The 24,729-nt window shown below is 42.3% G+C and overlaps 1 protein-coding gene across 5 annotated transcripts in view; it reads right to left on the minus strand.

The window, feature by feature from the left end:
• The window catches only part of SOX5 (SRY-box transcription factor 5), a 299,360-nt gene that overhangs the window by 158,896 nt on the left and 115,735 nt on the right, over positions 1–24,729 (minus strand). For all 5 annotated transcript variants that reach the window (XM_086610564.1, XM_086610561.1, XM_086610565.1 and 2 more), the window contains one exon: positions 611–697. In XM_086610564.1, the coding sequence (XP_086466690.1) occupies positions 611–697 (87 nt within the window). The remainder of the gene's footprint in view (positions 1–610; positions 698–24,729) is intronic.

Here is a 24,729-nt window from a genome sequence, read left to right on the forward strand (position 1 = left end):
TATAAAATGGGGAAATATCTTGGCAAAGCAGAAGCTACTGCTGCTGGAGAGTGGTCAAATTTTGTCATTTTCCTTCTGGAGTACGGCTTTAAAAGAACATGCTTTAGCGCACAGATGTTGTACGCTGTCTTTTAAAATCTGCACTGGTTAATTTCAGTACCTAGAGGTATCATTACACAAACTTTGCTCTTTTTTTTTCCCCCTACACATAGAAAAGTCAAAAAAATCTACATCATCAAAATCTGTCCAAAAATTAACAAGGACTTCTGATCATCCTCAGATTTCAGAAGCTGAGCTCTGCTATACTCCGATATCACATAAGCCTGTGTTTGAGATGTGAATTTACTTTTTTTTTTCCAAACCAGCAATAGGATGTGTCCTCTTACAACACAGAATGATATATGCAACAAAAGCTTTATGTAAGTTCATTCACTTTGGGCAATACACCATTTCATTAATTTATATCAGCACAGATGAAGAGCATACATTTCATTTAAGCCCCAAATTACGATGTTTCAAGGGGAGAGGAAGAGGAGCAAACAAAGTTCCATAAAGCCCATGGTATCTGTACATTCATTCTCAATTTGCTTTAGCACAGAAATAGCGTTACCTTTTATTTCTCCAAAGTTCCCTGATCCCATGGCAAGAAGCTTGTCTTTCCAGTCCTTTGATAGTAGCTTTTCAATACTGGGAGTTTCTGAGTGAAGGGGGGGAAAAAAAACGTAAGCAAATCAACATGACTGTCTCGACAATAGAACTCATTAAAAGTCTATCTGCTAAAAATAAGGCCAACCCTATTCTGGGCCCCAGTTCGTAATGACTTCATCAACAAACTGATAAGAGGGGAGGGAAAAAAAAAAAAAAAAGAGGGAAAAAAAAAAAGAATGTGCTTTGTCACCTGCTGTTTCAAAACCATTAGCTTTTTCCTCTTGTGGAACAAAGCCCCGGTAATTCTGTATGACAATGGGCACATATAAACCTGCGGTTCATTGTTTTTCAATTTGGTGAACAAGTTGCTGCCTATAATGGATGCCTGTCAATTTCTGGGTGTTAGTCTGCAGTCAAAAAATAATTATGTTGATAAAATGCAGAGTAAAGAGAGAGAGAGAAAGGGAGAGAGAGAGAGGCAAAGAATTAGCTCCTAAATCTGCTACATGTAATTATATCCCTCTGAGTGTTTACAATTACATCCACTTTATAATGTGTGTTTAAACATCGTGTGGTGGTAAGCATACTGCGGAAAGATTTTCCGGTAACACGCACATTATAAATAATAATAAAAAGTTGGGTATGAAAAAAGCTTTAAAAGATTGCAAAATCCAGAGGGAGAAAAGGCATTGCTTAGAATGGAAACCCATTATTTGCTCATTTCAGATTCTATCACTTCCTTTAAAAATAAAATAAAATAAAATATATTTGAGCAGTATTTGCAGGAAAAATGCAGTGAAGGTGTGGATGGGTCTGATATTTATGTCTACAACTCTTGTATTCTGACCTCTTTTTGTGTAGAATTTTAATGCATAAGTAAATATAAATGCTAATAAAATTCAGAGAACATTAAACTCAATTCCAAACAATGTAATTGTATATTCTTGTCAGCATTTAGATGGGTACACAATTACAATAGCTTTCAATCCCACGATTAGCACTGCATTCAGTTAGAAAATGGAGTGTACTAAAAGATAAGTGTCCCAGTATGCGCCATCTAAATAACAATACCCACACTTATTATCTGGATCTAAGACATATACTGCTATTCTCCACATTTGTGTTTATGTGTATTTGTATTTGTTCAGGCATTTGTTTACCCCCTACCAGGAGCATAAAGGGAGTACATGTTAACTTATCAAAGGGACCGTCTGGCCTAGAGACCATACAATTATTAGCAACTGGTTAATTTTCCCCACAGTAAAAAACATTACGAGCAACCTTCATTATCTCGTTTGGCTAATTCTGCCTCCCTTCTTGAAGCCTCAACTTCGAGCTCCGAGAAAGCGGCGCTGCGCTCTGCGGGGGCCGGGGGTGGCCGAGCCCTCCCCGCGCACCCGGCCGGGCTCCGGCCGCTCCCGGCCCGGCCTTCCCGTCCCTGCACGCCCTTCCTCACGCCCGAGCTCCCGTCAAACTAACGCTGATGGATAACTAACTCCACGGGCAGGGGCACCGCGATGCTCCGCGCCCCCGCCCCGCCTGGCAGGGGGGTGGGCGCGGGCGGACACCCCCGCTCCGCCGCCGCGCAGCCCCGCGCCTCCAGCTCGCCGGGCGCTGCCGGCGTAGCAACCAGCCGGATCCCACCTACAGCAGATCAGTTTATTTTTTGAATTTCCCCCCCCCCCCAGTGTTTGCGTACACGCTGGAACGCTCCGGTCTCCTCCCGCGGGACCGTGCGCTGGCTGCGCGCTGCGCGGCAGGGCTCTCGGAGGAGGGGTCGCTCCTGGCGCCCGCCACGGACTGTCACCCCAGCGCTCTCGACCGCCGGTTTTCTGTCAGACACCCTAAAACGGCCCTTCGGTCCCAACGAAACCGATGGGAGAAGCTGCAGCGCAACGGACGCGCTGGGCTGACGAGACGGAGCCGCCGCCGCGCTCCGGGCACTTGCGCGGCTACTCCTGAAGTTTGAACGTCCCCTGGAAGCACCCACGGAGGAAACCATTTTCCCAAACGTATCTGAATGGGTCAAATAAACGCCGCTTGCCTTTTTTTTTTTTTTTTTCCTTCCTCTGCGCTTTTTCAAAAAATTCTCGAGTAGCGTGTAAACAGGCCAGAGCAAAGGCGGTATTTGCAGTGGAGAGCTGTCAGTCATTAAAAGCTAACAAACCTTTGCGAAGCAGGAATGCGGCAATAGCAATCCATTGTGAGCTGACAATAGGCTCCAGAGCCTCCAGGCACCAAAAGCAGCCCGTCTTACTTTTAACTCCATTGTCAGCAAAGCCCACCACAAAGCTTTTCCCCTGCAGCTAGACAAAATATTCGCCGTGGTGCGCTCGTAAAGAAACAGAAGTCTTCTGTCTAACTTGCCGCCTTAGAGCAACAGTAGCCGCTGGCCGGGGCTGGCGGCGGGCCCCGGTGCCCCCGGTGCCCCCCCCGCCCCGCTCCCGCCGCGGACGGGGCCGCGCCGAGCCCCGCTGCAGCCGCTCGGGGAGCGGCGCCGGGACGGGGCCCGGTGGTGCTTCACGGGGGGGGTGCGGGTGGGGGGAAGGGGGTGGGTGTCGCGGCTCTGCCAGTAAAAATGTTACTGACTCGGCGGCAGTCCCCAAGCGAAGGACTCGTGTTCCAAACGAGCATCCCCGTAACCTGACCCCGCCGGTGGATCGGGAGAGCCGCGACCAACGAGCGGAGAATGACGAGGGCGGTGGATGGCCATGTATCAATGACGGAATTTCTGCGAGAACGGTAAAGATCGCAGTAGGAAATCGTGATTAGGGATGTGAAAGGCCAAATGGCAAAATCCCAGTAGTAGCAATGCATCTGTTCATTAATGTGTGAATATGAGTAATATGAAAATTTAACACAATTATAAGCCCCTCAGCAATCCCGATGGCATAAAATAGATTGTGGCGATCTAATCAGTGTTTCCCCTGTTGAAATACTGTATGTTAACTATTTAAAATAATATTATATAGATTTTTTTTCCCGTTAAAAAGACCCGTATAATCATATTTAATTGATACACTAACTTAGTTTCAAACCTCCCTTGACTTGAACTGCAATTTTTACATGAGGCAGTTCAACAGAATTTTGATATAGAATCGGCAAATGATTGTCCTTCTGCTGATACTTTAAAAACCCCCTTTAATTCTGAAAGACAATAGCTTCCCCATCCCTATAGCTTTATGGAGCTAAAGAGCTATATTAAATTACGGCTTGTTTAATTCTATTATATTCCGTGTTAACATATTGTACTTACATAAAATATGCTATTCATATACTCAACCTATCACATTTCAGTAACTGCTTGTGAAATACATTATGCACCATATCTTGGAGACAAACATTTATTATGTCATTTATGTACCCCATTAAAAAAAGATTTGAAATTTACACATCTTAAATAACTGTTTAAAAGGTTACAACTGTAGAGCTTTCATGAATTATACAGAAACAGAGTCATGTTTTGTTCAGGTTTTTTTTAGACTTCATTGGGAAGACGATGCTCTCAAAATAAGAAAAGAAATAAGCACTGCATCTTCTCTGCCAAGTGCTTGTTCTCTGGATTCATTAGAAAGTCAGTAAAACTTTTAATGCTTGCACATACAATGCACAGCTTGAAATTGCAAAAGGTGGCCTGCACGCAGGAACTGCGATCCCTCATCCCTACTCCAACGCTTCCTCTCCTCTTGGATTCACCAGAACAATGTTCCTACATCCAAAATCTGAGCTATATTGTGACAGATTCTGGATATGCATCAGGACAGCTATGTATTATGATAATCTATACTGGCATTTCCAAAAAGCTATACATGGTGCGCTCTGCTGTTCTGAGTATTACGACTATTCAGAACATCTCCTAATTCCATTTTTGAGAGGAACCTGGGATTAGCCCCACTTCTTCTGAGCCCCACTTGAGCTAAGAATACCCCCCATTACCTATATGCAGCATAGGTCCTATGGCAAACAGTAAAACAATTCCAAGTCTATCCGCAGCACAGTATGAATACATCTACAAAAGAGTTGTTCACGGGTTGTTTGTGAACAATAATTCTTTAATGTTTGGGAAACATTTTCGTACCAGAAAGACTATGAAAAGTGTTGAGTGTTGTTATAAAAGAGGATTACAAGTAGGGCTCCAAAGAGAAAGACCGAGATGGAAAGAATAACAGGAACCATTAAGTAAATTTTGGCAAAGAGGAGACTGACTGAATTAATAGAGATACAAATTAATCCACAAAAATGATTTCTGCTGTCTCCATTCAGCACATTTATCAGTCATTAGCTCTTTCTAGAGATATTTATGGTGCATTTTGTTTTTCTTGTTTCACCCTTGCCTCTGTTGCTTGCATATGCTTCTTCGCATCACTGCGTATGGCAATACCCGCTGGTGAATGGCCCTCCGGCTGTGCCAGCCATTGTGGCAGCAGCATGCTGGCTCCTCCATGCCCCCGGCCCCACCGCTCGCCTGCCTGCCCTCCCTCCCGTGCCAAGCACCATCCAGACTGACTCCCTCATCTACAACAATGAGATGTGGAGGCTGGTGCCAGCAGCCAGTCATTCTCACGCAGGCCTTCAGTGCAAGGAATTAAACCGCTTTCCCAGTGGTGCAACAGTCCCACATTAACTGCTCCGATTTGCACGTACGGATGCTGAATTGCCCCAGCAGTACTGGAAAGCAAAGCGTCCAAGTTAACATAAAATCGCTTTTTAATCTAACTTTTTGTATGGTAACAAGCATGCCACTGTCCCTCTGTTTCTGTATTTGATGTTTAAATATAGCTTCATTGATTTATTTGCTTAGAAGACTTAAAGTTTTCACACTGAGAAAGGAGTGGTTTGTTTCTAGGAAGTGGCTGAGGCTACAACACCGTAGTAAGAGGCACCATTTTTAGCACTGTCTGGTAGGCTTCTATTTAATTTAGTCTACTTCCAGAAGTTGCGGGGTTTGTTTTTTATTTTTTCAGGCATTGTAACTCCCCTTTGGAGTTACTAATCCCACTCTCGATTCAGTGGCAGTGCAGATGCACGTGTACCTGAACCTGCCTCGGCAGTCTTCCAAAAACGCAGTCCCGCAGCGCAGTGTTCCCTTCAGGCCTAACCTCCCCGGTAGCTCTTTTCAATCCATGCTCCAGGGTCACAGTCCTGGAAATCCACTTACAAAAGCTTAGAATGGTCTTCACTGCCAAATCTCTTCCTATTACCTCTTTCTGCTCCTGCTGATTATTTACTAAAAGCAAAAACTCTCGTCTTTCAGTCTCATGCAGCTGCCTGCGTCCAGAGAAAGGAATGGAATTCCATCACACTGTAACAAGGTGCGGGACGGAGGCTCTCCACGTATGAGGCACTTCCACAAGAGCCATATTTGAAGAGGAAAGGGGAGAACAAAGCTCTGACATTGCACAGAAGAGATGACTATGATGAAAGGGAAGGAGACTGACGTAAGTCAATGACACATCAGAGGAACAATGTGAGTCCTGGAGCCCCCCATGTCCTCGGTATCTGGGTGCCTGAGCATGGATGCTCTCCCAAGGAGACACCCAAAGCGCTCCCTCCTCCCTAACTACTGTGACCAGCTCTTGTCCTGGGATGAAGAGAAAAGACTCTTCAGAACAAAGTAAAAGAAAGCTGTTTGGCCTGAGTGAGGATGATGACATGAAGTGCAGCAGAGTGGAGAGAAGCCAGGAGTTGCTCGATACCCAGCCAGACCACCAGACATTTCCTGCCAACACATGTCATTCCTAGAGGAAGGAGTATTTGGTCGGCAAAAACGATCATGAATAAACTTTAGCGTTGGCTGATATACCTTCCACTTCTGGCAAGCACCTTCCTTTATATTATGAAAGAGCTGGCAAATACCCTCCATCCATTATTCACCCTTTTCTTCTGCTATGGTCATAAATACGTTACACCTGTCAGCCACAGTTCCACTCACCGTTTCTACAACCCTCACCTATCCATGTGCCACCCCGCTGGCACTCTGTTCTGTGCTCATGCACCACAACAAATCCTTTCTTGTTTAAATCAGGAAACAAGATTAAGGGCACGTTTCCACTCTTTCTTTAAAAGAGCAGACAAGCACACATACAGACACAAGAAATTTCTCTTTTTATGCACCCATTTTTTATAACAAAGGTCCTACCTATACAAAACCAAAAGCAATTTTCGTAGGAAAGAAAATAAAGCAACTATTGTGGAGAAATGGTTGGTATCAGCAGGTTACATAGACATACAGCATCTGCATACACATATGGTTCTCCATCAACAGAATCAAGCTTTTAGGGAACTACTTGCAGCTAGGCAAGACACTATGAATCACGAGCAGGCACAACACAGAATGTATTTAAATTTGGAAATCAAAGACCACACAACATACATTTTTCTCTTGCCTTCCAGGAAGTACTGCAATTTCTCACCAGTCTAAAAGCATTTTAAACTTTTGGAGGAGACAGTAGGAAACACTTTTACGAATGTAAATAGTTTTCAATAGGACAATAGTTGCTCAGGTGTGATAGGCAAAAATGTGGTGCTAAGTAAAATACTACCTGGGGCTCCTCTGACTGGACAGAAAGTAGCGTGCTGTTGGGTTATTTGGTTGTTAGGTTTTCTTGGTACACAAAATGCTTTTTGGTCTTTGGGCACAAAAATCACAGAGTTGAATGAAATGTTCAAGTTTTGATGAGATATTAGCAAGCTCTAGTGCTCTGGCCAGCACATCATAGTGTGACTCTTACTACACCGCTCCATCATAACCACTGTGGAGAAAACAGCTGGGCTACATATGTCCATGGGTGGCTTCCAAACCTACTAAAAAGCTCCCTTCTCTGGCAGGGACAACCAGCCTTCCTGCCCTTGGAATCTCCAGTCCCACATGTTAGCTCCCATAGCGTTTTATTTCAGAAGACAACATCAGCTGCTGTATCCACAGGTGACCATAGTTACCTGTGGTGCCCAATGACATCAGGTTACCATAGTATTCTTGTTGCACACACTTGCGTAATGTTGTGTATGCTTAATAATACAACAGTTATTTTCAAGTTGCTGGCTCTCTTTTGCAATACCCATCATGCTGCATTAATGAAGTATACCCTGTATGAATGATAAGACGTTTTTATTGTGATTTCTGGCACAAGAGTACTGCTTCTTGTGCTAAAAAAAATAATTCACATAGCCAGAAAAGGTTCCATAGCAGAATAAATAAATTATTCAAGATTTTAAAATCAAAATCAGTAATCTACGAATGCCACCAAAAACATGATTTTACTCTACTTACAAATATACAAGCAGTTATTTTTACATCTGCTCACCAATGCATACTGCTAGCCTTACAAGAAAGTTACCTAAAAACACAAGGACATTTATTAGGAAGAAAAGGTTAGAGTAAACTTCAGATACACTATACTACCAGTTGTTGAACTAATTATCCCTTAGGATGTAAGTGAGGAGCCAGCAAACCACAGCACAAGGCAGGAACACATGGCTAAGCAGGACAGGGGGAGGGCACAGGGACTTCTTAAGCTAGGTTTGAGGCCAAAACCAGCATCTCATTCAACTACACCCTCAGGAACAGTCAGGCTATTGTCTGAAATTTTTATAGTTTCCATCACTTGAAGGCACTGGCACTTGCACCGTTAGCTGTGTACTCTTCAGGCTGTCTCATTTCAACAAATGGTCACCTACTCCAGGAGCAGTATCACACTCCAGATACAACACGTACACCACAAAGAAATCAGACTTGTCGTGTAACACCTTCTGCCAGTCCTTCGATCTCCCAGCAGCAGAGCCCATGTTCATTTTGAGGTTACACAGGCAACAGTCAAGACTTCCTCAGTGTCCACCCCCTGTACTGGTATACGGCTTCGAGACAGAGTCTGCTTTCAGAATGGGAAAAACTCAAGTATTTCTGAAAGTCTGTCTGTTACACACTCTACTGGACTGACAACGTTTAGGTCAATAAAACATCGACAAAGCCCTTCTGAGGCCCGCATAGCCCACCAAACCACCTCTTCCACAAACACAGCCTTGAGTCAGGGAACGAGCCTGCGTTCCCGCTCTCCCCTCAGAACAAGAGGCAATTCCAGCTCAATCTCTGTCACTTCCAGCACGCTAACTTGTAGAGAACACACTTCATTGCCTTGCGTACCCTTAGTGACAACAGACCCCGTCAAGGCTACTAAGTGTACGTCGATTACCCTCTGAACAATAATCATCGAGGGCTGCAAGCTGCTCTATGACGATTGCCACCTGTTCCACTGTTGGGGGGGTGGCACTGGTGTTTGTGTGCCAGGGCAGCTGGGCAGTGGCATGCTCCACTCACACCTCCATGAACCCGGCCTTCCACATCGAGCCTGGAGCTGCTGCGGGTTGCCTCAGGTTTGTATGGAGACGAGGCTGCGTTACGTGCAGGATACACTCAAAACCACTTAATTACTCTGACGAAGCACTGCAGCAGCATAGTTTGTAGTCACTTGCTCAGTTACACCCATCTAAATACTTGTCCTTGCAAATACACAGTAGGATATGGCTGGTCTGAGAACTGAGTCAATCTCTGCCTTTCCCATTTCTGCAGCAGAGCAACTGTGTCCCCCAGAGAAGGGCACACAGAGGACTGTGAATGGCACTGGATGCCACGCGCAGGACAATATATCTTTTGTCACTGAAATTTGTTGGGACTCGGTGCTTTGGATTCCCAAAGGCATTCAGGAGCATAAATCTCATTCTGGAAAGGAATTCGGCTCTGACTGCCTTTGGAGATCCAGGCCAGAGAGTTGGCCAAAAAAGCCGATCATGAACACATTCTGCCAAACGTAGCATTTCACTGGCATGACTGCTGCTGGAACATCTCTTTCAGCATATACAATCTTTAGAATGATCCGAAGTCCCTGCTACCATGGTCTTCTTTGCCCCTAATTAAATTAACAGACAAGAAGGAAGCAAGTTATTCAACCTCACCAAACTTTAAAAAATTAGTTAAATTAAAAAAACATTCCCCACACCTTCCTGACATACAAAAATAATAAATGAAACAGAGTAACTCACTTTCAAGCACCTGAACAGCAGCCTTTTCATTTGTCATTGATGTTACAGTTACACCAGTAGGAATCCTCATGAAAAGAAGGGCAACAGTAAAATAAAAAAAATTCTCCTACACATTCAAAAAGAGAATTTTGTCTTAATCTGTGTTCTTCAACTTTCTAATGCCTCTTTAATTTCAGGCGTCTCTAAATGAAAGAAGGAATTGATTTTCTCAGGAGTGGTCCACCCAGCAAAAAAAACTGTGTCAGTTGACAGAAGGAGGCACTATACCAAGCCTAAGCTTCAGTGAAATTCTGAAACCACAAAGATGTTTTAATATTTCCAGAGACTATTTCAAGAGTAACAACATAAAAACAGAGACATCTGGAATTAAATACCATTAAATTTCACTTCAGTTTTATTTTTCTGTCTCAAGTTGGACAGAGATACTCCACTGAAATACGTATTCCCCTGAAATACATTTTTGTATTAGTGCTACCAACAGAGCTGGTTTCTAATTAAAGGGCTTAATATTAACAGAGGGCAATGTTTTTGGTCTGCTAATTTTTTACATCTTCAGCACATCCTTAATAAGCAAGAGGGCTTAAAAAAAGCATTCAATGAGATGACTATACACTATACAACTTTCAATACACTATACAACTTTTTATGGGTATCAACACACCATTGCCGATTTCTAGGGAGATTCCACAGTTTATCCTTCGACAGAAAACATCTTTTGTGCTGACCTGTCTCTTTTTAAGTAATTAAATGCTTTCTCAAAAAAAAACCCTAAAACAAAACCCCAAGAGAGCTGAAAAGTATATAATCTAAATAACTGTAAAACATAAATTGAGAACTGTAGCGTTTGGCTAGAATTTCAAGGAAATCATTCTGAAGCTCAACCACTTCACTTCTAAAATCCTAAATTCAACAGCAACAATGTAACCCTTCACATACAGTTACTAGAGCTTTTTCACCTGAAAATCTCCAAGCAACTTTTTTAAAAATGGAAAAAAAAAAAAAAAAAGAGTCCTGAAGTGCTCCTAATTTTCCTCCAAATGACAAAAGCAAGGACTCCATGTGATGAAGCTGAGCAGACAATTTTCTCAATAGCCTGTCTTTCAGCCTGTACCACAGCCAGTGTTTCCCACCACCAGTAAGTGCGCGGCTCTGGCCCCCAGACCACCAGCTGCAAAGGGAGCTGTTGATACCCGGGGCTCCTCACCTCTTGCCCTTCCCTACGTGTCACCTTTACCTTGACAAAGAGGGAAGAGAAGCCCGATTTGCCAACACAAGAGAGCAACAAGAAAAAGAAAAAAGAGAAAAGGAAAAGGAAATGGAAAAGGAAAAGGGAAAAAAAGAAAAAAGAAAGTGCAACACGCACTCTTGTCACAAAGCCCCAACTTCTGCTATGACTATATATTCTACTATATATGTCTATCTATGTTCTACTATAGTCATATATACGACTATATATTCTACTATGACTTCTGGTTTGGGTTTTTTTTGGTTGACTATCACTGCTCTTGGAAATGGACATGCACGGCTCTGTTCCCCTCGCCCGGCACCCCTGCACGTCCAGCCTGGAGAGCGTCGGGGAACGGAGAGCCTCGCTTCCCAGTGGAAGTCACAAAATGTCCTGCTGCAGCTGCACCAAAGTGCATGTTACTGAACTAATCACCGGTTTCCACCCTCCTCCCCCATCCTCTTTTCTTTTTTTTTTTTTTGGACAGCTGTCTTCCTATCTTCCCAACAGGTGCTATTAGGCCCTGAACAATGGCGAAGGCTTTTAAGCCACTGCTGTTGACAAGTGAAAGGGAACAACAAATGGCTCGGTAGTGCTCTTCTCCCCGGGTCACTCAACCAATGGTAATAGTTATTATTTTTATTTATTAGCTCTGCGGCACTGTCCTCCATTGTACCTCCTCCAGCCTCCCCTTTCCGTGACAGCAAGGAGCTTTTTAACTTTTAATAAAAATGGGCGAGCGCTTAGCTCCTGAGCTGGCTCTTTCTGTAAAGTGCACGGCTAATGAATGTTGTCCATTTAGATCTGGATAATTTATGATGTCAGCAGAGCGGAGGTGGGGAGGGCTGGATCCAGATATGGCCATTAGTTACACTGCCAGGAGTGACAGCCAGAGTAAGGGGAGGTGGAAGTTGGGCAGAAAAAGGTTTCCCCCACCTCAGTATTTGTTTTTGCAGGATAATGACAAGGTTAGGCAATAAAGAAGACATCCTCACTTCTGAGGTTAACATAATTTTTCTTTAGCCTTCTCAGCATTTCACTGACTGTATTTAAACCTCTTCAGAGAACAATGGCAGATGGAAGAAAAGTTAATTTTCCTTTATTTAACTGAAAGTGACTGCACTCATTTAAACAATGCACTTGGACCTGTTACCGCTAGCAGAAAAAAAGTGCCAAAATGTTTTCTGATCCTGATAATGAATACGTGCGTTCTATGATTCTATGATATATTTACTAGTTGAGGTTACTCAATTAATAAACTGTATATAACAGATAAGCTCCATCAAATGCAAACCCTGTATTAGCACCGTCCTGGCAAACCAGGTAAATATGAGGGCCAATCAGGTAATTCCATGTCCAAACAAAATCAGTAAACCAGCAAGTAAGTCACCTGGAAGCGCAAATACACTCGAAAGTTGAAAATATAATGCTAAAAACCATCAAAATATTGACATATCATGGAACTGGTTGGTTTACAGTCATATGTTATCAATCAAATTGAGGTACGAACATCTTTTGATCATCTGGACCTATTTATTTAAATTACAAGTTGACATAATTGTGTAGTGAAAGGGCTACAGCGATCAGATTGTCTGTGCACTTCCTGGAGTAAATGTGTACTATTACAATTTGAACCTAATTATAACATTGAAAGAACCATAAAACACTCATTTTGGATGTTAATAAAACCATTAAAAGGGTTTAAAAAATTCAAAATAGAAAACTAAGAAGGGTATCCCTGTGAAACAACCAAGAAAACACATAGTAGGCTCAGATTTCTATTCTCTTTAAAATATGACAGACTGTTTTACAACTGGAAGTGAGAATTAAAGCACATACGCCTGATGCTAAACAACTACACATCCTGAACTCCTCTTGCACAACATATGTGAAAACAAAATCTCAATCATCGATTGCCAGATGCCAGAAAGATATGAACAATAATAATAATAAAAAAAGATGCACACTGTAAATCAAAGCTTCTGAAGCGCAGGTAGTCTCACAGTAAATCAGACTGGTAGTTGTGATGTAAATGATATTTGCATGGAATCATTATGTCAAATTAAGTAGAAATTATTAAAGCTAATGTCATCTTTGGACTTGCTTAAAATAATCTTCCAAGATTTGCACACAGGCTTCTCCACTGAAGTACTGCATTCCTTCTGCCTCAACAACTTGTTCTGTTTGCTCTCACTTGTCTCCATTCATGGATTTTTTTGACTCTTATTTTCGGCATAAATAGAGAGAGGAAATACATTGGGTTTCCTTTTGATCGAGCATTTTTCTTCCTGAGTTAGGGAATAACATGGAGATACATGGGTGGTTCAGCCGTGTAACAGTTGTGACAGGTACTCCCCAAATAAGCAAAGAGAAATCAGAGAAAGTCCATTATGCATTGCTCTTTAACATAATAGTTCCAGACAAGGGGAAAGGAAAGTCAGAAAGTAAGAGCAGAAAAGTCAAAGAGCGGAAGAGAAAAGAGAGACAAAGAAAACAATACTGAGAACAAGGAAAGAACAAGCCTAAGAAAGAAGACTAATTTGTCAAAATCCAAAACATACTGATATTACACAATACACTGAAGGGGTAGGAGAGTCAGGGCAACTCTGCAACCACTCCCTGCCTATTGAAAATGGTCACAAACACGGCACTCCCCCATTCCCCAGCTGTCCAACAGATAACTGCAGCAGTCTGGGCAAACATGAAAGAGAGGAGGTGAAGAGCTGTAACATGAACTTCTGCCATCAGAAAAGACAACAGGATTCAGATCCAAGCATAAACTACGCCTTCAAACTATTGCCACTACTCTAAAGGGACAAAATCTTGCTTATTTTTTATCAGAGAGGAATCTTACTCATACCCTGCAACAGGACTTTTTCAGACTATTTTAGAAAACTTAGACTAGCTACGTTCACCTCAGGATGATACAACTTCCTCTGCAAATAGCTGTCCAGTTCCACAAGAAAGATCATCTGCATTCAGGATGGCTTCATAAATCACCAAGGACCAGCAAGGTGAATGCAGGGCAGGGACAGAATACCTTCGCAAGGATTAAGGTCGTTCACTGAGCAGCTCTTTACACAATGATGACAATCAAGAGGCACTACCTTCTGCCTGCTAGAAAGAACACAGACCCCAGAAATACAGGGAATGTCAACATTTCCTCTAATGAAGGGAAGTTACTTTAAAACAAGAAACAGTCCCCTCACCTCTGTGCTACCAGTCTCATCAATGGCCACCTAGAGTTAGCCTTCTCTCACTTTGTCCAACAAACTTGTCCTTGTTGCTCTGGCAGCTAATTTGTTCCACTGAAAACCAAGGGAGGAGTAGGTGTATTCATCCTCCCAGATTTCTCAAACCACCCGTTTGAGGAGGTCTGCCCCTAGTGCTTGAGGATGACTGAAACGAAGTCTTTCTCATAAAAAAAAAACAATTATTTTTTTGCAATTCCAAAGCATTTGCCTGCATAGTCCCACAAGATGAGTGAACCGAAGCAGGACAAAGAAGTTCAAATGAAGAAAGAACCACTTGGCAGGGACCACCTTCTCTGCAACATCTGCAGTTCAGGATCCTGTTCATTCTTTGCTTCTCGAGCGTGGTAGTAAGAGACATTTGGCTTCTGCTGCAAATGGGCAGAAGCTGCACTTTGTTTTATCACACAGAAATCTGGTACCAGTGATCTTTGTATCTGTGTTCTCATCACAAGGCATCTTCTGAAAAGCTGACTGGTACAGAAAACAGCAAATCACCTAGGTGAACAACATGGGTCTTCATGAATCTGAAGTTCTAATCCTAATACTCTGGCCTCATATTCAAAACCCTCCATGGGACCACATCTACCTATTGAAAGAAAAACCAAACCCAAACGTCCCTCTATGACTATGATCTCAAACATTGACTGGGTTATAACTGAGTAAAGGAACGGGACACAGGGGCCATAACGCACGATCTGAGAATTAGAGAGACAAATCCTTATGAGGAGCTGGACCTGTACTCAGGAACGCAGTCTTGAAAGACGTAAAAATGTAAAAGTGGGTACTTTTGGGGAGTGATAGCTCCTTCAAATAAAGACCCAATCTCTAAATGAAGAGCATATCGGACCAAAGAACAGCTCTGTGCACAGATCTGTGCAGCTTTACTGCTGGGATTCCTGGCTCTGTCTTCTTGTGTCTTTATCTTTGTGGGGTAATTGAACTTTCACTCAAACTATCTCCAAGTCCCTAAGAAACTCAGGTAAATTTTAATGTTTGCACTGAAATCACTTCAGTCAGAGAACTGTTGGTTCTGCTGTGAAAAAAAAAAAAAAAAAGAAATCAATTCAAGTCCATTATGAACTGTACGTCAAATTTAACATTGACACATCTGAAATATGATAATGAACTCTGAATAATAATATTATCAAACTGTTATATGGAATCATATCTTTTACAATTTAATTTTGTGACTAACATCAACCTCTCATGTATAGTAACCACCTCTCTTTGCAGACGCGGCGCCCAACAGTATGCAGTTTATACAGATTTAATTCATACCTAGTAAGAGATGCTTGGAAAAAGAACCGCACGCAAGGCAGCTTTTCTTTTCAACCTTGAGATAAAGCTGGGACTGAAATATTTTCTTTTAAATTCATCTCTATCTGAGTAAGATAGAGAAGTCTTGGAACAAACATCTAATAAATGTTTCTCTGGTACACAGGTACAAAGGAGAGTCATACTAAATATGTGTGAGTATGCCAGGCACAGAAAAGGACCCAGAGTCACTATCAAAAGTGGGATGGGGAAATGAAGAGATGTGGGGCTCCTGTGGAGTGAGGCAAATGACAAGGGCAAATTCCCAGATTGCTTGAGAACAGGGGGTCTGGGAAGGTGGGGTGTGGAGTAATTGCAGAATGGTGTAACAGGGAATTTAATAGATCAGAAAAGGCTGAATGGAATAACAGGCCCATTGTTCAGAAAGTTCTCTTTTGTGACCAGGCTTTAAGAGAATGCCAGAGCAACAAATGACTTAATCCTGGGGGGATGCTATGGCATAAATGAAAGCAGTCTATACCTTGAAAGCCAATGGAATAAATTTCTGTATCATATAACCATACTGATGACTGCAGCTTTCAGCAAAGTCTTAAGAGTTGCAATTGGCAAAACCCACACAATCATGCCCTCTCCATGTCCCCCTTTCCCTCATCAACGGCCTTTTCCAATGTAGTTGGGGGGTGATGGGGGAAATAAGCCATATGATTGACAAATAGACATGGTCAAATGCCACATAAAATACAATGGTTACGGGGAAGAACAGAAGAGAAAGAAAGAATTATTCTGTGCTGGCTTCCCTTCTCCTATGTTCTAACTACTGAACGAAACGCAGAGCCTTCTGGTTAGATGAACACAGCCATTAAGCACTACACCACCAATTTACACAGCTTCCCGCTCCCTTGCTAAAGAAATGGAAGTGCCTTAATAGACGCTTGGTGTAAAATGGAAGCTAACCTTCCAAGTCTCTTGCAGAGCATCATATGTCTTTGGGAAACTTTCCCATTTGCTCAGGTATTTCTTTAGGCCCATTACAGCAGATGATGGAGCCGGAGGGTCCCATCTAATTCCTGGTACATCAAAGAGAGCATCTTTCCAGTTATTTCAACACAAGCTGAATCAGGAATACAGAAAAGGCAGCCTAATTAAAAAAGTAAAGGTCACACTCTAGGGCATAATACAGAATACGTTATGTCTATCCTTGCAAGGATGGCAGGGTAGGTACTGAAAAATGGAACAATGCTAAAAATGGCACCATCAGCTTTTGCTTTATTTATATATAAAGAAGAGGAGCTAGGATATAATTTATGATATGGCCAAGGAATTAAGGAAAACATAAATTTTTTCATAGAAAAGGTAGAAATATGCATTTCTCAATCAACTATGATATTTCTTCACCAAAATAATAGACTCCTATTTGGAAAAGAAACCTAAAATCTTGATCTCAGCCTAACTCAGGCAGGGAAGTGAAATGGCAAAAGGTAATGCAGCCATCCCAAAATCAAAATTTTTCTAGATCTTTATGAAACTTGGCCTCCAAATTTTCAAATTCCTACTATATCTAGATGGAACCTATTAGTGGATTCTGAATTTGGTAACAGAAATTCTTCAATTCTCAGAGAATCTTGTGAATGATATTCAATTCTAAAATAATTGAGCAAAATTGTTTTGCTTTCCAAGAATTCAGAGTTGAAGAAACGTAGCTCAGCTGCGATTTGTGGTTCACTTGGTAGGCAGTGTGTTGTACTTTTTATCCTTCTTCCCTCTCCCATTTACCTTTTACTAGGAGAATGTCATGGTTTGATGTGGAGGGGGGGGTGGTTCTGGTGGCAGGAGAGGGGTTTTGGTCCCTGTGACCTCCCCGGTCTTGGAACCGGGTTAGGCTTAGTTCTGGCCACCAGATCAGACTGCCATCCCCCTCAGGATTGAGCCAATAGGGCGCCTCTGCGAATTGCCCTATTTAAGTCAGGACAAGGGAACCAGAAAAGGTGCTTCGCCCAGGATCGAGCAGAGAAGGGAGGAGGGCACTGCCCCCGCTCCCTGGCTCCCGGCCGGGCAGCTGCCTGCGTCGGGCCGGCGCCGCCCACGGAGAATGGCGGCGGCGGAGCCAGCTGGGGAACTCGGGGGCACCCCACTCCCGGGGTGCCCACTGGGCTGAGTTCACCTGGAGAGGACTGAGATCTGAGAGAAACAGCCGCATCGACACCAGGTCAGTGAGGATGAAGCGGGAGGAGGTGTGCTGGAGCTGTTTCCCCTGCGGCTGATGGTGAGATAGCAGGCGGCCCCCCTGCAACCAGGACGGCCTTGGTGGAGCAGAGACCCACTCGCAGCCCGTGGGGAGAAGATGCCTGAGCCTGAGGATGGTCGTGTTGGGGTGCACGACAAGGCAGAGAGGCATCTGGAGTCTGCGTGACGACCCACGCCGGAGCAAGTGGCTACAGCTCCCTAAGTACCCGAGACTGTGGTAAAGCCCACACCGGAGCAATCTGTGGGGAAGGATTGTTTCCAGTGGGCTGGACTCACGCTGGAGAAGTTTGTGGATTTTTCCTCGTGGGTCAGGGATCCATTGGAGCAGAGGAAAAGGGTGTAAGGACTCCTTCTCCTCTAAGAAAGAAGCAGCAGTACCAGCACGGAATGAACTGACCTGCACTCCCCCAGTCCCTGCCCCCTGTGCTGCTGGGGGGAGGAGGTAGAGCCGGGAGGAAAAGGAAAGGGGGGGGGGGAAGGTGTCGGTTTTAAGATCTGGTTTTGTTTCTTTCTGTCCTCTCAAGTAATCGGTTTTTGTTTCCCTTTGTCCTTCTAAGTAATCATTAATAAACTGTTTTGCTTTGAGAAAAGCTCTGCCTGTTTTGCCCAGGACCATGGTTGGTGGGTGCTCCCTCTGTTCTTGTCTCAACCCTCAGTCCCTTTGGTTCTTTTTTTTTCCTCTCCTCTCTACTTTACTGGAGAAGGAGAGACTGTGTGAGTTTTAGTTGCTGGATCAGCCTAAAACCACGACAGAGAAAAAAAAGAGCACCATAGGTGTGCATTGCTAAAGCACTCTGCAAAAAAGCTAGGCTTCTGCAAAGCCTTGATGTGAGTTTAATTGAAACACTTGTTTCCATATATGTTTCAGATACTTTTTGTAAGTTTAAAACATATAAAAGCAGCTATTACCACTTTGAACATTTCTAACTCAGAGAAAATAAAGGAAGAAAAAGTTTCCTCCATCCTATTTAAATTATATGTGGGTAGTTCTCTGTGGGGCTACTACAAAATCCTTTAAGTCCACTAGTGTCTTAGCTACATTAAATTAATGAGGCATCTCAAGCATTCACTCTTCTACAGAGGAGCGCAGGCTCTCCAGTCGGACACCTACAATTCACTAAATTGGAAACATTGACCTAAGGGAGACATTAGTGCATTATCCTTGCAGACAATATTGCATCGTAAGGTAAAACACGGATAATATTTGGGGGATTAAGAAGATGAGGCGTACACTGAGTGAATTTTTCACTGTCAATAGGGATAAGCTTCAACAGACTCAGTGCAGTTCTCCTGACCACTAAACCATTCTGGTTTCACCAGCATGCAATACTACAACCTTCTTCACACAAACACCCTAAAGGCTCAAATTCCAGGAGTCCCTACTACACTGTGTTCCTGCTGCTCCATACAATACTTCAATTAAGGCTGACCTACATTAACGATGACTATCGAAAAAATATATATTTCCACAATGCCTCTTTTTCTCCACTGCTATAACTCTTCACTCCCAAAGCTGTGTTTATAATGAGATGGTGCGGTGTATTTTCCATTAAAAGCCTCGGCAGGAGTTTCTGTAGTTTTTCTCATGTATCGCAAGTTCAATACTCTTTCTGCATTTGCTTCACAATAACCAGTCCATTTCCAAGTGATTAATTTTCTATTCTAAAACAATGCATTCCTTTCCCCTCTCGTTTTTGCTGGTGTGGTTTTTTTTTTTTCCTTTTCTTACCAAAAGAAAAAAAAATTCTTTTTCAATGACATCATGGTACAAAATTTTCAAAGCAGGTTTTAGCGGGAGATATGCAGATTGCATTGAAAAGTTACCCTCATAAATAACAACAAAGTACTGAATTATCAAGGCTGTAACTCAGTCAAGAGGTGCTGTAACCATTTATATTATATGACCTCGGCAGAACCTCTTGATTGAATTGCAGCCTTTCATTAAAATGGGCACTCTGTATTATTTTCTCTGAACTAGAGTAAATCAGAATGGCAAAGAGATTAGCCCCCAAGCCCATCTCTTTGTGATCTAGAGGCATATAATTTTTAACCATTACCTCGATTTTGTTTTGTAACTTAAAAAGTCTGTGCATAATCTACTGTGTCAATAATTCCTTTCTCTCTGAAGTGGCATAGTTTGATGACATGACAAAAATAATACTGTGCAACCTAGGTACGTGTAGAAACTATAATGCTTGTAGAGGAGAAGACGTCACTGCTGAACGCTAGAGAAAAGTAGAGAGAAAAGGGAGGGAAAAGAGAAAACCTTAGAATTAACAGCACTGCAGATTCATTCACAAAAAGTTGGAATCCAGAAGGGACCATTAGCTCATCTAGGCTCATCTTCTATATATATTACTGAATATTCATTATTTCATCAACGAAAATCAAACCTTCTTCTGATTTATTTCTAACTACCATTTTACTAGAAGAGAAACAGCTGGCCTCTGAGTCAGGACATTCCATAAATATCTCCCTGCTTTTACTGGAAAGTTGTATGTGTAGGGATGAGGGTGGAGGGAACTGGGGCCCTTGTAACGCTCTCTCTGTTCATCTCCAGCTGGCTTATACAATGCTGCCTCCATAACGCGAGAGACAACCTCCATACCAGCGGTTCTCAAACAAACCCATGACGACAACGTCAACATTTCTCATCTTTTTATGGAGTGGGTCCACGTAGGAGCTCCTGTGCTTGCGCAAGCGGCCGCTGCAGCGGGCCCACTGGAATTGTTTCTCCAGAGCATGCTATCCAGACTGCTCGGCACAGGTTGGGAGACGACTGCATGTGCAGAGGCGAGCATTTTGCAAGGGAGCAGGAGAACATCACCTTGGATGTACAGTTTGTGCCTTGCATGATGTAAGATAATCCAGTTTTCCCCACAGTTCGTATCATGCCTTGGAAGAACATGGCACTTTCCTTATGTGGCCGTAACTTTTCACAACACGCTTCAGTTTTCCTTATTGCTTGGACTTTGACTCCTTTTCAAAGCCCCTACGTTTAACTCAGTAAGAGAAAAGCTACAGTAAGTCCCTTTTCCTATTTTCTGATATTTGTGTAGCTGTTAGACATTTTGCAAAGGAGGGGAGTACCAGCCAGCCTTTCACAACAAAAGGGCTACTGTCACCACGCCAGTCCCAGACATGGTGGAAACCAGCCCACAGGAAAAGGCCTGGCTCCAGCGTCAGGCCCCGGCCGAGTACAGTCACTGCATTCACTCAAATTGGCAACAGGTCTCAGTGTTCCTGGCTTTGAGCTGTGAACAAGGGTCGGGATTGAATAACCAATTATACAACCGCTGACTGAGTTTATCCAAGGTTTGCAAACTGCTATAATAGCCCAGTATTCACTGACTGTTTTATCCTTTTCCAGATATAGTGTCATATCTCCCCTTGTGCTCCATTTACATGTCACTTTATTACATACATCCATTAAAAAGGTTAATACAATGTCACAGTCAATGCCTAAATGTTGCCATTCAGCATCCTCGCCTTGCTCCCCTTGGTACATTTCATATAGGCGCATTTCTTTCCCTCCCTCTCTCCCATGCTCTCGCTCGCTTGCACACACACACACACACACTCTCTCTCTCTCTCACTCTTTCCTGCTGCAAGTTAAATCAATTTGCTGTCAAGAATACAGAGCAGCGCACGAACAAAACGGTAGCCAAGAGTCAACAGAGTAAAAACTGCACGCTCCCTACAGTTGCCAGTCACGGTGAACATATTGTACCGCTGGTGACGGGAATAACCTTTAAAACTCTGAAAGTTCAGATAATTACTTAAAATCGTAGGCATTGTTGAGACTCCCTGAATCACCTGGGTCTCTTAAACTACCAGGAAAGTTCGCTCACTAAAGAAGTCTTTCGAATGGCTTTTCTTACTTTCAGATAAATGCTAAACATACCAAAAATGTTCTTCTCTGATATTTAACGCTTCTCAACTTGACCCCACCTATAACCCAGACGTGTAGGAGGCTGGAAAAGACTGGAAAAAAATAGAACCAAAATCCCCTACATCTTCCTGTGAATGACTGATGGAGATCTTGCTTAAAGCTGGGTTTGTGTTCTTTGTAAAAGACTATTCTCTCTGATGAAATTGATCATCTCTGTATAGAAGTTTGTTTCTGAAAACAGCTAGAAAAGAAAATTACTCTAAATCTTCTACAGGTTCACTTTTTGAGATAGGCATTCCTGTTACTTTTTTCTTTTCTGTCTCCTATTGCCCTATTAACACAAAATGGTATGAGAAACCAAAGACAAAATTTTACCGTTTGATTTCATACTACACAGCATATAGAAGCTGTTTGGTTCAAAGTGGAGGTATTTTATCAGTAGTCAGACTGCACCTCCAGGCACACACTCTCGTGAAGGGCTGTACAAGAGCAACAGGAACGACTGCTGTATGCCTATACATCATCATTGGGAGAAAGGTACAACAACTGAGCTGGGATCAGGCAGGAGATCTCCAATGGTACCACAGTGAAGCTACGAACCTTTTACAAATCACAATTTGATTCCTGATCCCAAAAGCTGATTTGCATTTAACTTTGTGGCTTTTCACAGTTAAGAATAGGGCTGCTCAGATAAAATACTTTGATACTGACAAGTAAAAAACTTGTGGATATTTTCTGTTCTTCCTCACTTTCCTGGGGCTTGAGACTTCCTCTTTTTTGTCTAGACCAATGTACTAAAACTCAAGAAAAACACACCTATTTCTCTGGCATGCCTGACCATGTGAGTCAATGGACACAGACGAAATGTTTTTTAAAAGACTACTTTTGTGTCATCTATTTGTTTATGTATAGATTATCACAGTCAAGAAAAAGTGCACAAATAATTGAATATCATCTAAACTGAGGGTTGCATCAACTCATCATTAGTAAGTGAAAAGTCTGACTGCAACAATGGAAAATTAAAGATTTTTCCACCATGTCCCACTTCAAAAGAACAGGAAACATACTATTCGTATAAATTGTATGCCAGTCCTAAAGGGAGCAAACCCATTTAGTCAGGAGAAAGTCATTCATTGGCGTAAGACTTTGAAAAAAAGTTTTGGTTTGCTTTTTAAAAAAAAACTTTAAAAAACCACACAGGTTTTGGATAATCTCTATCTCCCTCCTGATAAGTGCTAAGGCTTCTAACAGCAACCCCTGATACACAGACCATTGCACGTGATGGTACCAAACTGTGCTGCAGAGAGCTTAAATGATCTTATTTTCTCATTCCTTAATTTGAGTAAAGTTAGGGATATGTGAAGCACTGTTAGAGAAGCGCAGGAGCCCTGACATACTAAACAGAGAGACACCCCAACTGCACATCATTTGTTTGACTCAATAAAATAAGAAAATCTTCAAGAAGCTCTGTTACTCAATTTAGGAATCTAAACAAGAAAATTACAGCCAAAAGCTATTTCCAGTGAATCACTTTCCTATCTAAAAGCCTGTATGTAAAGTTCTTTTTTTCCTTCTTTTTTATGTCATGCCTTTTGAAACACGCACAATGCAACTGCCCGCTTTTGCATCATAAAAGATCTGTAGGCACCACATTGTTCAGCTATCAGTAATAGACTCTTGATTGAGTTGGACTCTGAATGACACATAGTAGCAGCAAATGACAAAAAGAGAGACTGGAGAAAAACCCTCCCCTCAATTTACTCCTAAACCAATTATCTGCATGCTATGTGCACCATGAAATTCTCTTAGAAACAAATTATATTAGCACTGTTTACGAAAGCTATGGCAAGTTGTTATCCAAAAATGTGAATTACCTCTGAACAGAAGAGAGGAATGGGACAATTCTTTTGGCAAGTGGAGAGGCTGGTATTTTTCCTTCTGTTTCCTTCTCTTGTCTAACTGTTCTAAAGAAAAAAAATTGAGGCTAAATTTTGTTACCATAGTTTCTTACAACTTCATAACCTGACTTTGTACTAACCTAACTAAGCCTGAAGCAAGGAGCTTCAGATTTATTTAAGGAAGAGCAAATCAGCTGAGCCCATTTGAAAAAAGACATTCTCTGAATCCTGACTTCTTGATCCTGCTCATTCAAGCACAAAAAGGAGAAAACGGAGCTGGAACTTCTATGGCCAAAACCAAAACAACAAAACAGGACATGACGCACCCTGGCAAGTTTACAGGCTTTCAGACAGAGAAGGATGCAAAACTGCATCATATTTGGACAAATGCTTGCAACAAAGAAAAGCTTAACTTGAAAATATTGTTGTAAAAAACGTTCTTTTTTCCATCAGGAAATTCTGAAAGTGAAAATTCCCATCTATCACTCCTTTTTATTCACAAGTGTCTGCAGCTCTGGTCACCAAGACACTCCCAGACACACGGTTGTGTAGGAGGATAAACTACCTCCGTGACATCTTAGTGTCACTTTGGCAATGTTAGGATCTCGGCATCAGAAGATGATAGTCTACAGCTCTGTCATGTACCCACAGCAGTCTGTGCTTCTGTATTTGGAGGAAACTGGTATTTCTGGAAAGATGGTGGGCCTCTCCAGTAAAATCGTCATATTACTGATTTGTGGAGTGTTGTTTTCACTCCGCTGTTAGATGGCTTCTTGCAAACACTGCACTTTTACATAACTGAAGAAAGAGGACATAGTACAATACTTACTGATTGCTAACTAGTATTTTTGTCTCAAACCTCAAAGGAGCTCTCTCGAATGATGAATATAAACGATTCAGATTTTATGAATTTGAACACTAACCTACAAATGTTACTAGCCCAGTCTGTCCCACAGTCCACAGACCCTGAAAGAGTGGCGAACACTCTAGTGAGTGATCAAAGTACTTTGTTATGATCTTAAAAAAAAATTTGAATCTTAAAAGTAATAGTTTTACTTCCTTCTAAGTTTAGGGAAAAAAATTTATTAGTTTCCAAACTTCTCATCACTTTTCCTTCCAAAACCTCCTCATTGTGATCACACAAGTAAATTCCAAGTGAGAGATTAATTAATAGCTAGCTATTCAATCCTTGACAGAAAAGAAGAATAAATCAAATTTTGATTTACTGACTCCTTGAAATAGCTTCTTAATGGAACT

The sequence above is a fragment of the Tauraco erythrolophus genome, chromosome 4 (assembly GCF_009769465.1).
Source record: "Tauraco erythrolophus isolate bTauEry1 chromosome 4, bTauEry1.pri, whole genome shotgun sequence".
NCBI lineage: Eukaryota > Metazoa > Chordata > Aves > Musophagiformes > Musophagidae > Tauraco > Tauraco erythrolophus.